Below are 15005 nucleotides of genomic sequence, written 5' to 3'. Positions count from 1 at the left end.
TACCAAGTAACATCACAATGATTAATGTTAGGCATTTTCCAGTAGATTGTAATTTCCTATACCATGCATGACACTCTGATTCAGTGATTAAAAAGTCAAAAATTATATTTAAATGATGATCTGTTTCAGCCCGGAACCCCACGCCGTAAGGGATTCGTGCTTCACGTTCGCAATTGATCTTCCCCATATTGGACAATTTTTAGACATCATCAGTTTAGAGAATCTCATCCCTGCCTTGCCTCATAGGCATACATGCATAATTTATTCATTTTCCAGTCAGGGTCCTTAACTGCTGAGACCTCCTGAACCAACCCTTAGTCTCCATCTGGCTCATCTGGATAGAGCCTCCCTCCATTTGTGTGCTTGGATGCTTTCGTAGTCTCCCTCTGAGTAACTGAACATTGGGAAGTAGATTCTGCCTAGGTAGCTCAACACCGATGGAGCCCTTCAGACAAGCTTATGGTAGCTGTCTTCTCCACTTTCCGAAGTAGTACAAGACGACGGCTATTGATCCCCATTCTTCAGCTTCTCCTATCTTCAGGGTTTTTCCCCTACAAACATTGAGGGGGATCAGGGCATCATTGTGTCCCAAGTCCTACATTGATCCAACAGAGACTCGTATGCCTCATCAACCAACCTTTAAAGAGGTATTTTTGATGGCTGCCCAAACAATTTCACGAGGAGGCCAATTCTGTGCCTAGTCCACAGAACCAGTCCACTTTACCGGCAACCCAGAGGCGTATGCCTCAGTAACATGGGGTTTCTTTCCACAGATCATTTAACCGGTTTCTTTTCCTTAGAAATATGTACCTTCATCCCGAGGTTTACAGTGATTTCAACAATGGCGGGGGATTTCAAGAGCTTCCACACATTTCTTCGCTCGTTTGCAGACCCTACAAGGTGACTTCAAGCAGTTGGTCATCACGACCATCCAACTACGTCGCCCGGCCACGATCGCTCAAATGAGATGGGAGGCAATAATATGTTTAAGCCCTCTCGATATTGAGGATTGAAATCAGGTGCTCAGGAGACAAGCAGCGCATCAACATCCTCTGCCCACCAGCTTGGAGTTCCTGTTTCAGGTATAATGAAAACAACCTTCAGGAGAATTTAATCACCTTCAGTTCATGCTACCTGAAGGATGTGGTTCAAGCATAGGGTGTTGTGAGCAGGAAAACCCTCAAGCAGGTCGGCTGATCAGCAGTCTCTACACCCCAGAAAGCTACCATTTCTCACAACTAGATAGGCAGCTTCCGGGTATGTCAAAACAACCTTTTTCATATTTGAATGGGCTCAGTTTAGACCTTCGTTACCCTGCATGTCCCTTCCCTCCCAAATTGTTACTTAATGGTGCTACTCTACAAATGTAGGTAAACAAAGGTGAGATGTTTTCTGTAATGGAATTCCCAAAGTCCAACGGGATTTTCCATTCTAGTAAGAAAACACTCATCTCTGTTTACCTTCCCTCCCTATTCCAAATAAATAAAATCAAGAGACCTCCAAAAAAAAAAAACTATGGCGAGTCTTAGTGCTACTTAGCCTTTTATGGTGGGACATGCAGTGGGCGCGGAGGTTGTGGCTTGGGCGACCTTTTTCAGTGAGGTTTGACGCGCATGCGTGCTGATATGCAAATGTAGGTAAACAGAGGTGAGTGTTTTCTTACTAGTATGGAAAATCCTGTTGGATTTTGGGAAATTACTGGCCTCAGACCTCTTCATGTGGAGCAACATGGTTTCAGGAACATGCTGCATGTTTTCGATGCTCGGTAAATCCTTCCTTCTCGTAAAATGTTAACAGCCAGCATCATCCCAAAGATGTATGAGAGAGTGAAGAGCGAAACAGTTCTGCCAGCTCTGTCATTGGCGAAGCATATCGCACTTACGGCAGACATGTGGACCAGCTGGGTGTAAGACCAATATATTGGTGTCACTGCGCACTTCATCAGTGGCAATGACTGGAATATGCATCACTTCACCTTAGAGAATGAAGAGTTACCTCCTCCTCATGACAGCAAGCATATCTCCGAGGCCTTTGACTCGGTCACGGACAAATGGGAATTTGGTCCACAGAAAAATAAGTGCCATCATCACGGACAATGCAACAAATGTGACAAAAGCCATGAGAGACATCCTGGCTCACCAGAATGTGCCCTGCCTTGGCCACTGCCTAAATCTTGCTGTGCAGACTGGTCTTGGTACCTGTGGTGTGCACAACACTCTCTCATGTTGCTCCAAGCTGGTGGAGTTAGTGCGACGCTCTTCTAAAGCAAAATATGCCTTGGTTGAAGAGCAGATGAAGTTGGATTTCCCGACCCATAAATTGATTCAAGATGTACCTAAAAGATGGGGCTCAACCCACGACATACTTGAACACATCCTGAAGCAGCAACAGCCAATCTGCAATCTACTGGTCAAACCTAAACGAAAAGAACTAGATTTGTCTGACAAGGAAGTATCCATCGTAGAGAAGATTGTCAAAGTCCTGCAGCCCTGTAAAAACGTCACAGAATCTCTGTCAGGGGAGACGTATGTTACACTGTCAGGTGTCATTCCAGCCCTCAGTTACCTTGCAGGTGTGCTGGCTCCAGAACCCAGAGAAATCCCTGAAATTGGAGCCATGAAGGAGATGCTGGACAAGATGGGGCAATATTGTAATGCCCTTTTCCTCCACAACTTATTGCTAGTTACCACACTCCTCGATGGTCGCTACAAGAACTTGCTGTTCCTGCGGCCAGAGTGGCCAATGTTTTAACCAGGCAGGTTACTACATCCATTGAGGAGGAGCGGGAGGAGCTGCAGATTGCAGCCGTCCAACGGGGTCGAGCTGACACACCTGCAGAAGAAACCACCAGTCCCGCATCTGGGCTACCAGCAAAGAAAGTCTGTCTTGCTACCGAGCAAACACCAGAGAGGTGCAGATCTATATCGCTGAGCCAAAAATCAATCAGGAGGACAGCCCACTCGACTTGTGGAAATTAAACAGCCACCGCTTCCCGAAACTCAGAGAAATGGCTTTGTCTAATCTCTGTGTGCCAGCCACACGTGTACCCACTGAACACTTGTTCAGTGTCGCTGGGAACATTGTGACGGCCAAGCGCACTCTCCAAACTCCAAAGAACGTCAACACGCTTAATTTCTTTAATGACATCATGAACTTTGAAAAGGAGTAACTTTTTTCAAGCATAGATTATGCTGACATTTTCCAGCAAGCTTACATACTATCAGCAGGGAAAAAAAAGATTATCCCTGCCTGGTGCCGCCACTACTGTGGTTGTCTTTCAAAACCATGTGATTTAAGTGTTTTTTTTTTTAATTGGGAGAAATGAAAAAATATTTAAGTTTGAATTGTAGCGATGGTTTGTTTTGGTTTTCTTTTTTTTAATAGTGGTAGGTCTACCCTTGCGGGGCGTCTTCCCCAGTCCCCACCAGCTACTTTTATCCACGGAAGGACTCGGGAGGAGGGGTATTGATAACCACTAATGCTCTGATGTAGGCGTTGGTCGACGACAACGAGATGAGGGAATAGATCAAGGAAAATCCACTAAGCTTGATTTGTAACACTGCAATAGTACAAAGACAACTTTCCAACATCCCGTCACAAAGTTCCCAGGGACTGGATAGGAGACTACAGCCACGTGGTTAATGTTTGTAGATGGTAATCAGTCGATCACATAAGTTACGGTATGAAAATAGACATCGACCAGTGCCGCATTGCTGCACTCATCGCGTTCATGTGCAACTGTGGCCGGTGATGACGCTTGGGGTTTTGTGCGAGCGATTTGAATGACGTTGATTTTCCTAGTCGACTTCATGAGAAATAAAAAAACATACAACAACATGCCTGTTGATCAAATGTTGGAACTGAATGTTTGTGGGGACTAGTACTGCCTACCAGACCAAACTATATGTATTTTTATGAAGTGTAAACTGCACATTTAAAGTTGATGGTTGTGACTTTGTTTTGTTTTGACGCGTTAAAATTCTTTTCATTACAGCGGCGCTGCCTATGCAAAATACAGGTTTAGGAGCTTCATAGACCTACATGTACATCCGGTTTCCTTGAATTTTGTGCAATTTTCAAGTTCTAAAACTTGCATTACAGACACTTAAACTGTGTTTCTTTTTATGGTATAATACATGTAGTCACTCATGCCTTCATGAACCGTGTGATGCCTTTCTTTGATTCATTTTTATAGCTCTGTGCTTCATCAGTGCCTTTTTTATGAGGTTCATTTTGCCGATAAACATTGGAACAGATTCCGAGTGGAATCACGATTCCTGGACGGAATCGGAATCAATTCCAAAAATGCTGGATTCGCCCAACACTAATTGCTAAAACATTGAAGTCGACTACAAGAAGTGTATAACTGGTGTACATCTTCACATAGATGAAGCCCCAACTATAAAATCTCCCATACAATGTTTGCAAACTCAAATATCCATTTGCATACTGTGCATTAGCTGCTGTGTTCGTGGGCTCCCAATATCTGCCTTTAACATGGGCAGCGCACAGTGTGTAAAGCATACATACTCAGGAGCTGGCAAATTTCCAAGTACATGGTCTGAGGGCAGATCGCATTGTATGGAACACCAAAAGCGAAAAATGTTTTGAATCCCTAATCTGCACTCTTTCCGCGATAACAACGTTTTGTATTGTATTTTGTTTTGTACATATCTGATTGGGTTAACACCTTTCAGATAGTTAGGAAGGGAAGGTTTAAAAATGGATATTGACCTCATGCGAGTACGATGTCATCAGTGGACGAGTCACGTGACCTTCAAGGTGCATCCTTTAAAGTGCTGTAACCCCGTCCCAAAAGAGGTCTTGGGTTACAATGTCAAATTTTATTTCTTTATTATTATGTTTTCCTTTTGCATATTTAAATTGTTCTTTCCTGAGCTTTTGACTTTTCTACTGGTAAGCAGTGCTCCAGCGGTGAACCTTTGATCTATTGCCTATGCCTTTTGTCAACTGCTCTTCCTTCAATTTATCTTTAATGTTCCTGCTTTCCTAGGAGATCCCAGGATGCATTTTGTATCCACTGCCTTTAATCTCTGACTAGTACACCAGTGTGTACACTCCCAGTAAACTTTTCAGGAGATCAGCAGGATGTTGGGACACTTGATCCCTAGTTGTTGTTCATACCTTACCCAAGCTGTGAAAGCCACAAACTTCTGCTGAGTGCTCATCTGCCAAGATACTAAATGACCAATCACTATTGGAGTCATGTGTGACATTTTTTAAGCTGTCCAATCAGAGCCTGAGCTGGTCATGTGGCAAGGGCATGTTCTGGGTGGCAATTTGCCCCAGAGTTTTGGCAAGCCTGGCATTCCAAACTTTGCCATCGTGCTGACTACATGCCTGCCGAATTTTGTCTACGCTCTGCACTATTTTCCTTTGGACTGGAGGACCTCCAAATCCAAGTCTTCCCCTTATGGTCACGAGTGTTGGCTCTCTACCTTTAAATGGATAAGTTTGAAAGTTTGAGTTCCTATCTATATCATTTTATACTATTGTGTATCTTTTCTGGGGTTTAGTCATTGCATTTTTCTCTGTGACTCATGTAAATTGTAAAAAGAAGTGTACTGATTGATTTTATGAAGTCTGGACTTTGGGATATTTTGAGAAGTCCAAGCAAATTTATGATGTTGAAGGTTTTGGTACATGCATCTCGTAATTTCCACTAGCCAGTAATGTTCTGAGACTAGATCCAAATGAGATGTTTCCTTGGAAAGTTTTGCTTTTACGTGTAGCTTAACACATGTGTTTAGTGAATTATTTGAGGTGGTTTGAGTGTACTTTTCAATCACTTTGACTTATAACTCAGTGGAGGCTGGGAATAAGTTGTGCCCCTCACTGCATTGAGAATATGTGCAGATTTTGTGTATGTGTGCAAGTCAGGACTTATCACCCATCATATCCATGGTGTAAGTGATTGACTGTTGTCCTACAGTTTGAACTGATGCTTTTATAATGCTTTTCGATGACTATGGTTTATTTGAACAGGGTTTCGTGTATATTCGATAGATTCTGATGTACGTCGAATTCATCAGAAGTTATAAAATATGAATGTCTATTGGTCAAGCTTTAGAATTTGTTTTCATATATACCTATATTTATAACCAGTGTGATTAAGACTTGGAGTTTTCACCAATTGATTCCGATGTTGGACTGAGAAATGTATTCCTAGGGTGATCCCGTCTAGTTTTAAGATTTGTTCTAATTCAGAGCCTCATATATATTTTCCCTTTACATGTCAACTCACATGCAAGATGGTATTTATTTTGAGGTCCATACAAGATGTACAGCTACATGTACCAAAGCGCGTAACCCATAAAAAGTCGGTTGCTTAGTTTGACCTCGTAAATGTTTTTATATTAGTAATGTGGCATGGACCACTATACTCTCTATCTTAGTTAGTGAACTGTATGTTCTGAAAGAGGGTCTGGAGGAGAGTCTCTGTAGTCCACCTGAAGAGCTGTCCCCAGGCCTCTCAGCCACCAAGCAACATATATTGTGACTAGCAGACACAGCACAAGTACACTAAGGCATCTGTGGCATTAATTACCGACATCAACCTTGCAAGATCTGCAAGTATTCCTTTGCATTACATTTCTTCTGCTGAACTTTTGCTCTTCACTTTTGCCAACTGGCTACACAACATGACGGACTCCTGTTCTCCCACCTTGGAACCACTCATTGCAACTCATCTCTTCATCTAGAACTTTGGCGCCATTTCTTTTCTTGAGCTCACTTAACAGGATCCTGCATTTTCTGTATATCTCCTATTTTAACTTATGGCCATTTGAATTGGAGTTCTCTGGATTCACTTCATATTTCTCATATCACTTGGCTTGTCTATTACCTCTAATAAAGCAAAAATCTCTTTTGTAAATCCTGAATTGTGTGAGGTCAAAAGTTTTTCAAAAGGGAGTTAGATTAATATGAACTTTGGTTCCCGCCATTTTTAAATGTGAAACACAGGTTACAGTGCTATATCTCCTGAAGTGCAGGTCTGATTGGGTTGAAACTTGGCATATTTTTAGACAGAGAAGTGGTATAGGTGAAAATTGACATCATGTGATGATTACGTCATCAGATGATCAAGTTATGTGACATTAAAGGTGCACTCTTCAAAGCATTATATCTCGTGAAGTACATGTCCGATTGGGTTAAAACCAGGCAGATATCTTAGAAGAGGAGAGCTTTAGATGAGCATTGATCTTATATGATGATGATGTCATCTTGTGAGAAGTCATGTGACATTAACCACTTCATGCTGGGGCATTTTCAATGTTGATGATGCTGGGCCGGCATGACTATCATTTTTTCCGTTTTCAAAATCCGTCAAAAATTCATCATTACATTTAATGGTCATTTATAGCCACACAAAGTAATCTTTAGGCACTGCTCTAAGTTGACAAGTGAGCTTGAAGTGAGTATTTCAGCCAGGCCTGCAGCCTTGTAAACAGAGCCCAGATTGTGCAGTGTTGTATAACTGTCTTTTGTTCACGAACCTGGCTCAGTGCACTGCTGACCTCTTTTCAATAGGGGCCAGATTAGCATGCAGCAGTGCTTTGTGGCTCATCGCTGCAGTGGTGGAGTGCTTTTGTCCCCGGTGGTAATCCGCTCGCTCTCATTGCCCCAAGCCCTGGTATACGATTTCAAAACAAGGCTGGATTATCACCACTTTTGAGAGTGAAAAATGTTGGTAATGCCCATCCGCCTGGTCTTTTGTTCAGAGTACAGGGCCCTGTTTCCTTTGATTTCGGAGTCCCCAGCAGGAAGTGGTTAAAGGTGCACTCTTCAAAGCACTATTTCTCGTGAAGTACATATCCGATTGGGTTGAAACCTTGCAGCACGTGAACAGGGAAGACTTCTTTCCTAAGTTTATTAACCTTGGTGTCTTCGACAGTTGTCTGTCTGTTGGGGTGTTTGTTTGTTTGTTTGTTTGTTTGGGTTTTTTTTTAAAACCTCAAAATGTGAAAAAGCCCTGTGTTTTGTCCATTAGACAAATGCACGGAGCTCTAGTCTTTTTTTTTTTTCCGTCAACATCATGGTCTTCTGCTCAAAAGCCCATTTGTTTTGCGCACATTTTTCTTGTACACGACTTCAGTGCTTTTGAACATTGGATCTTCATCAAAGGTGTACCAGTGAAGGATCCTTATGTATTTATGGTCGTAGAAACATGACATCATGATGATGTCATCAAGTGATTTATTATTGATTTTTCAATTTTTTTTCAGCTCATTGATTTTGTACATGTTTTCAAGGGAACATTTTGGTTGTTAAGCAATATTCAAATGTTGCACGCTTGCAATAGCCCATGTTGTGTTCGATGTACATGTAGCTTGGCCCACCGGGAAACATTGTGCTAGCTGGGACTGTGTCTTTTAATTTCTACCTTGAACCGAGACAGTGTTTGCCTGTGGGCCAAACTTCATCGAACACAGCATGGTCTGTTGCAAGTGTGCGATACTGCATGTACTGTGTGCAGTCATGCAATACTCATGTAAACTGTACATGTAGACATTCTCCCAATTACATCGTCAAATCAGCCTCGGAGCGCAATCTGACTGACCATGCACTCTCAGTCTCCCAGCTAAAGCGGGTCCAAGAACAACACATTGTCTTTATGACGTCATACGGTGTCATGCGACACGACATTAAAAGAGCAAACTTTAAAGCCATATATCTCCTGATGAACATGTCCAATTTGGTTGAAACCTTGCGGGTATCTAGAAAGGGAAGTTTTATAGACAAAAATTGAGCTTATGTGATCATGACGTCATCATGTGACAAATCATGTGTCATTTAAGGTGCACTCTTCAAAGCAATATATCCTGTGAAGTACTTTTCCTTTTGGGTTCAAATCCTGCGTTTATCTTGACATTTGAGGGCTTTAGACGAGCATTTACCTGATGTGATAATGACTTCATCATGTAATATTAGTCACCTGACATTAAACGTTCGTTCTTTATAGCCCTGTATCTGGTGAACTACATGTCTGATTGGGTTGAAATTTGGTAGATAGCCAGAATGGGAAGTTTTATAGACAAGGTGACATAATGTAAGGGTGCTAACTTTAATATGTTATATCTCCTTATGTCTGAAAGGGTTTGAATATTTTGTCATAGTGAGGTCACCTAAAATATATTAGTAACTTTGGGAATTATTTGTAGCTCTTGGATAGATGTTTGAGTAAGAAGAGAAATCCAAATGAAGTAGTATCTCAAATGAAGGAATGCCCTTAAGAAAAAAACAAAAATGTGACAAAGTGCTTAGCTTTGTCCTTAAACCTCCAGTTTTCTGTTGAATCTGTTTATGTATTTATTCATTATGTGTATTACTTGTAAATGTTTATACACTGTATACACTAACATGTTTTATTTTATTTGCCAGTGGAACATATCCAGCAAGGTATGAGACGGAGAGAACCCCCCTGCTTTGTGTTGGTCATTGTTTCGCTGGAATCTGGGGAATTCCTTTCAGACATCTTGGGGGGATGTGTTAAGTAACAATAGTCTGGAATGTGTATCTAGGGATTGGACATGTTGGGGGGGTACCCGTCGGTCTCATTTCTTGCTGGGTATACAGTGGAAGGCGACTGTCTGTGTTTTTATACAGACGATAAGTGATCTTGAATCGTGAATTTCCCTGATGTTCAAATCCCAGCCACTTTGGTGAATAATGAGCTTCTCCGGTTTAACCACATGCTGAAAAAGTGCACACATAGGGGTGAATTTCAAGATTTTCAGTTTTCAAAAATCTTCAAAAATTAATCATTTAAATTAATGGACATTTAAACCCACATGAATTACTGTCTGGTGGCCACTGTAGCCTGACAGAAAAAATCTATTGATGCCTGAGTATTTCAGCCAGGTCCGCTGCCTTGTAAAAAGAGCCCAGATTGTGCGGTGTTATATAACTTTCGTTTGTTCACGAACCTGGCACATTGCGCTGCTGACCTCTTTTCAATAGGGGCCAGATTAACATGCAGCGGTGCTGTGTGGGTCATCACTGCGGTGGTGGAGCACTTTTGTCCCCGGTGGTAATCCGCTCGCTCTAAATGCCCAAAACCGTGGTATGCTGTTTCAAAACAAGGCTGGATTATCTCCACTATTGACAGTGAAAAAATGTCGGTAATGCTCAGAAGCTCCGCCTTTTGGCCGAACACGGTCTTTTGTTACAAGGCTTAGCTCTTTTGTCCCAGTTTCGGGCTCCCCGGCTTCGTGTATAAAGCCTTTGTGCTCGAAAAATGGGTCCCCCGGCAGCAAGTGGTTAAAGTAAATGGAGTTAAAATTTCTTATGTGCGATGTCATCCAAGGTACCCAATCAAGTGTAGTGTGTAAGTAGAAATATATTGATATGTAGGTCATTCAAGGCCCACTTTTGTCGATGGATTTTTTTTTTGTCAAGTGAAAGGCCAGCTGCACAACGGGCTCTTGACCAATAGGAATGGGTGAACTGTCATAGGTCTTTAAAATAAGCCTTCTGTTTCCACCATTACCTTATATTCACTTTGCAGAATTCAAAAGGCAGTAACACTTGACACCTCTGTGGGGATGGACACTTTGACAGCCAGAAAACTGAGAAGGCGAGCTGTGGCTACCATTTGTGCACATGCAGGATATGAAAGTAAGTGGTAAAATTGTAATATACATTGTGATCAAATCAAACACACCTTTTTGCTAGCTCTACTGTTCAAAGTGAAAATATGGTAAATATGCACCACTTAAACTATACATAGAAGGAATGAACATCCAAATGACCACAAACCTACATGTATGCTACATGTGCATGGGTCTTTCCACGGAGTTTAAATACACCATGTTTTCACACCGTCCTTGAAATTCTCTGCAATATTAAAGCTTACCAAGGAAGGTCAGGATATTGTAGATATGCACCAAAGAATAGTCACATATCAAAGGTACATTAGGCCCAAACTCACTCTGCTGAGACCCCAACATTCACCACTCAAGGAGACAACTATTGTGTCCCATTGAAATTTATGCTAAAGGCTGTGAATTTTGTTTGTTTTTTTAAAACTCATTGAGAAGCTTCATAACTTAACAAATACTCCCTTACTGGTTTTTCATAACCTATTTGGGGCCTATTGTGTAATCAGGGGCTGCAGTTACACACTAAAATAACCCAGGAAGGAATAGGTTTTTGGAGGCTCTTGGAAGAACTACTTTATTCAAAAATTTAGTTGTTTCTACAGTACTTGCTCCCATAACTTAATTTTAAATTTATGGGCAAAATGAGCTAATGGATGATTCCATTTACATATTTAGTCTAAATATATGCTAAGTTTGAAAGGAATTGGGAGTGGACAAAAATCGGGTGTAGAGCAGAAGATGTATTATCCTATGGGATTTAGAGTGGAAGAACCAACAAGACATTTTGTGTCTCCTTGCAACAGATTACATATATGTGCATGTAATTTAAATTCGGAGTTGGATTTGGGATTGCTTTGATTAGGATTGGTATCAAGCTGGAATCCAAACTAAATTTGATCATTAATTTAGCACTGGAGTGTGTCTATCCTTCACATACATGTAGGCTTACTATTTATTGGCATCAAAAACATTTCAGCTCAGCAGGTTGCTTGTATGTATAAACATTATTAAAGACGCGTTTACAATATAGTAGTAATTGTTGCTTTAAAACACATGCTTCATGTACTTACTGCATAAGAGGCATGCTTTTAAATTCATATAAACTTTCATTGAAATTAATGTTTCTTAATGGTTATATGCTGTCGTGATACTCGTGAAAGCATGACTTGCAGTGGCTTCTCTGAATCAAAGGTTAGAACTTTCATAGGTCAGTACCAATATTTCTTGCAGCTGTAATACAGCTAAGTAGTATGTGCATCAATGCTAAACCAAACCATGACCACTGCACTCTTCAGTTGATCTTGTCACAACCTTATCAGTGGCATCTTCCATGCAGTCTCTGCGGGGTTGAAATCCAGTCTAGATGAGTGGCCATTAGTTACAGTCTGCTACTGAAAGCTGCTAGTATGTAGATCCGCAGAAAAAAATAAAAGCCATGTTGTCAATAAATGTACATGTACGCTATACTGTTATATTTTCTTGTTAAGATGAATTATAAGTTAAATTTATTGGTATGTGGAGGAGCTCATTTACTACTGAGGGAATGTTTTTCCTTTAGTTGCAGAGATTTTTTCGTGAAAAATTGAAAACAATTGCAGACAAAACATATTGGTGTTTTTCCCAAGTCATTCACACAAATTTGGTGATGTTTGACAAAAAGCAAAGGACATTACATTAATATTAAGAATAAGTTTTAACCTTAAGTTTTATAAGTTTTGACCTGCCGATCAAATTCTTCTTTACTCGTCATTTTATTTTCTTGCAACTTTGTCGTCATCTTTTCCTTCATTTCGTTAAACTTTTTCATTTCGGATAAAATTAAAGCGAATTCTTCTTGAGAAATATCGCCGTATGCAATCCTGTGTGAGACGTTTTCCTCTGTGGTATTTAATTTGGCATTCATGATCGTGCTTTTTAGTTTTATGGATCAACCTGCGGGAGGCGTACTTTAAAACGTGTAAGCGCCAAATGCTCCAATTGCGAGGCTTTTCATTACAAGTCCTATGGGCCCGGTAATTACTCCCAAAATAGCGGGGATTCCTATAGCGGCAGATGTAGCACGTATCGCTTCGACTCCGTATACTTAATGATTTCTCCTTGCTCGTTTCTCTACGAAAAATGTAAGCTTGTTATCTGATCATTACAAGTGACTTGGTGCTTTCACTCGGGTCTGACATAGTGCATAGTACATACGAAGGCTGTCCGTTAAAGAAATTAAATTGATTGTTTATTTCTCGACAGTGTATCCAAAGTTCGTCAAGGGATCTACATTTGCCTCCCCCTTGTATATCATGTTTGGCACAAGTCTACCTCTCTGCAGACTTAAAACTTGCCGACTTCTTTACCTAGCCACAATTGGAGTTTCAAATCCGTTATCATAATTGTCACCAAGTTTGAGTCTTGATGTACTTTAAAACTCGCGCCGGGAATTGCATTAGAATAAAATCGAACCAATCCACATTGTAAAATCTGGGTGGAATGACTACACTTCCCTGTTCACCACCTTGTAAAAATCACTGGGAGCTTCTCTCTTGTGCGAGTGATGCATCACCGGGGCATTAGCACCCGAAGAAGTCACAAAAAGAGCGTCTCTGTCACTTTGATTGCCCTTGTTCTGTCTTCAATGTTTGCGCCTAAAAATCCTTCTTGAATAAATGCCAAAGCGAGCCTGGTGTTTAGCCTCCCGTTGCATCGGACGATGCCCCCTCCTTTGGAGTGCTATGCCGCCAGGGCTTTCGTCCGCCTTACCCCATCCGTAGCTCTTGACTCCGATCATGAGGCCACCGATCCTGACCTGAGACGCTCCTTGCAGGATACGACCAACCAATCGGGGGACCCCCGCCTGGTTGTACCTCCAACCGTCCCGCCTTGTGGCTCCCCCGCACTGTTGAAGGCTAAGAGCACAAGGCTAAGACATCTTTTCGGCTTCTTCCTCGTCCAAGGCTAAGAAGAAACGCCGCTCCAACCCGAATCCACTCCCATGGATGACGACCCTCCAGTCCGTCTCGGAGGCCTTCACCTCTCTCACCCGCAAGATAGACTCCAAGCCTCAGCCAGGAGCGACGGCACCTGACCCAAATGCTGTCCTGGCCATCCCTTTTCCCTCACAAGGAATGTTTCCAGACGCTGAAGTGGTCTCTGTTGTCCAGCCAGAACAGTTCCCCCAGCGGGACCCAGCTCCAGATCATATCGTGAATCGTGGTGGCTCTGTCCATTGGTACAGCACTTGGGGCAAGTAAACTTACTCCCCTGTTAGCTGGGTCTGGGAATTTGACATTCACCCCCAGTTCCTGTGCTCTGAAGTCCTCTGGTGGTCTCCCTACTACCAGCGCCTACTGTGGAAGATATGTATTCATCGGTATGGCTCACCAGTCTACACACCGGGATGGCCATTCAATTCGGTATCCATGCCTCGAGTGTCCTAATTCGCCAACTTTCCCATCGTCCCCATGCTCATCTCATCTAATAATTCCCTATTCTCTATATATTCTTCCGCTCAGCCTGGCCACGCCCCACATTGCTTGCCGTACATGAGTTCTTCCGTAGTGGGTGTATCCAAAGTGTATATACCGTGACTGTTTCTCCAACCGAAGCTCCTGTGAGTTCCATTGCAGACTTCCTCACATATCTGTTTTACTCGGGTCTCCAGATTGCCACCATCTGCAACTACTGGTCGGCCTTGGCGACTGTTCACTCGGGCCTCAGCGATGGATCAACTGTCTCTAACAGCGCTGCCATCCACCATCCTCTTTGAGGAATGTTACTCAAGTGTGCCCACAACGACTCTCAGACTCTGACTAAAGATGGTGTCCAGTTCGGACTCTCAAGTGATACCTTGCTAGGGCCGAGCATCGCCAAGAATCTAATTAATTCCCGCCTCTTTGTCACTATCGCCTGATGGACGGTCTTGGCCATTATATTTGAAAGCTTAGACTGGCCCGCACAACATGATGAGATGACTTAATCTCACGTCAGGGCCCACGTTTGGGCCGCCTCTTCGTCCAGGTCGTACTTCAGAAGAGTTCCTCTGGTTCATGCGGCTTGCTGGAAATCTCCATCCACCTTCACTAAGTGTTACCTGAAAGATGTTTTGCAGTGTGCCTATCGATGACATGGTTCTGTATACACTTGTTATGTTCGCCCTAATTGTGAGTATGCAGCTCCAGTTTGGCACGGTATTATTAACCAAAATCAGGCTGATCAACTCGAATGCATTCAAAAGCGTGCCTGTTGTATTATCTTTGGATCTGATTACATCTCATATGTAGATGCTTCTAATTCATTAGGCCTCCAATCTTTGGAAGACAGAAGATGTCATCTCTGCTCCCAATTTGCAAATGAATGTATAAAATTCAACAGATATGCAAATTGGTTTCCCCAATA

At 42.1% G+C, this 15005-nt stretch overlaps 1 protein-coding gene across 4 annotated transcripts in view; it reads left to right on the top strand.

Annotated features, from left to right (window-relative positions):
• supt7l (SPT7 like, STAGA complex subunit gamma) overlaps positions 1-15005 on the top strand; it is a 206684-nt gene that overhangs the window by 58006 nt on the left and 133673 nt on the right. For all 4 annotated transcript variants that reach the window (XM_022250916.2, XM_087136882.1, XM_087136880.1 and 1 more), the window contains exon 5: positions 10529-10638. In XM_022250916.2, the coding sequence (XP_022106608.1) occupies positions 10529-10638 (110 nt within the window). The remainder of the gene's footprint in view (positions 1-10528; positions 10639-15005) is intronic.

Source organism: Acanthaster planci, linkage group LG05 (genome assembly GCF_054643075.1).
Source record: "Acanthaster planci isolate LZ-2023a linkage group LG05, COTS_SCS, whole genome shotgun sequence".
Taxonomy (NCBI): domain Eukaryota; kingdom Metazoa; phylum Echinodermata; class Asteroidea; order Valvatida; family Acanthasteridae; genus Acanthaster; species Acanthaster planci.
Note: the sequence above shows the minus strand (reverse complement) of the source record. Positions and strands in the feature narration are given on the sequence as shown.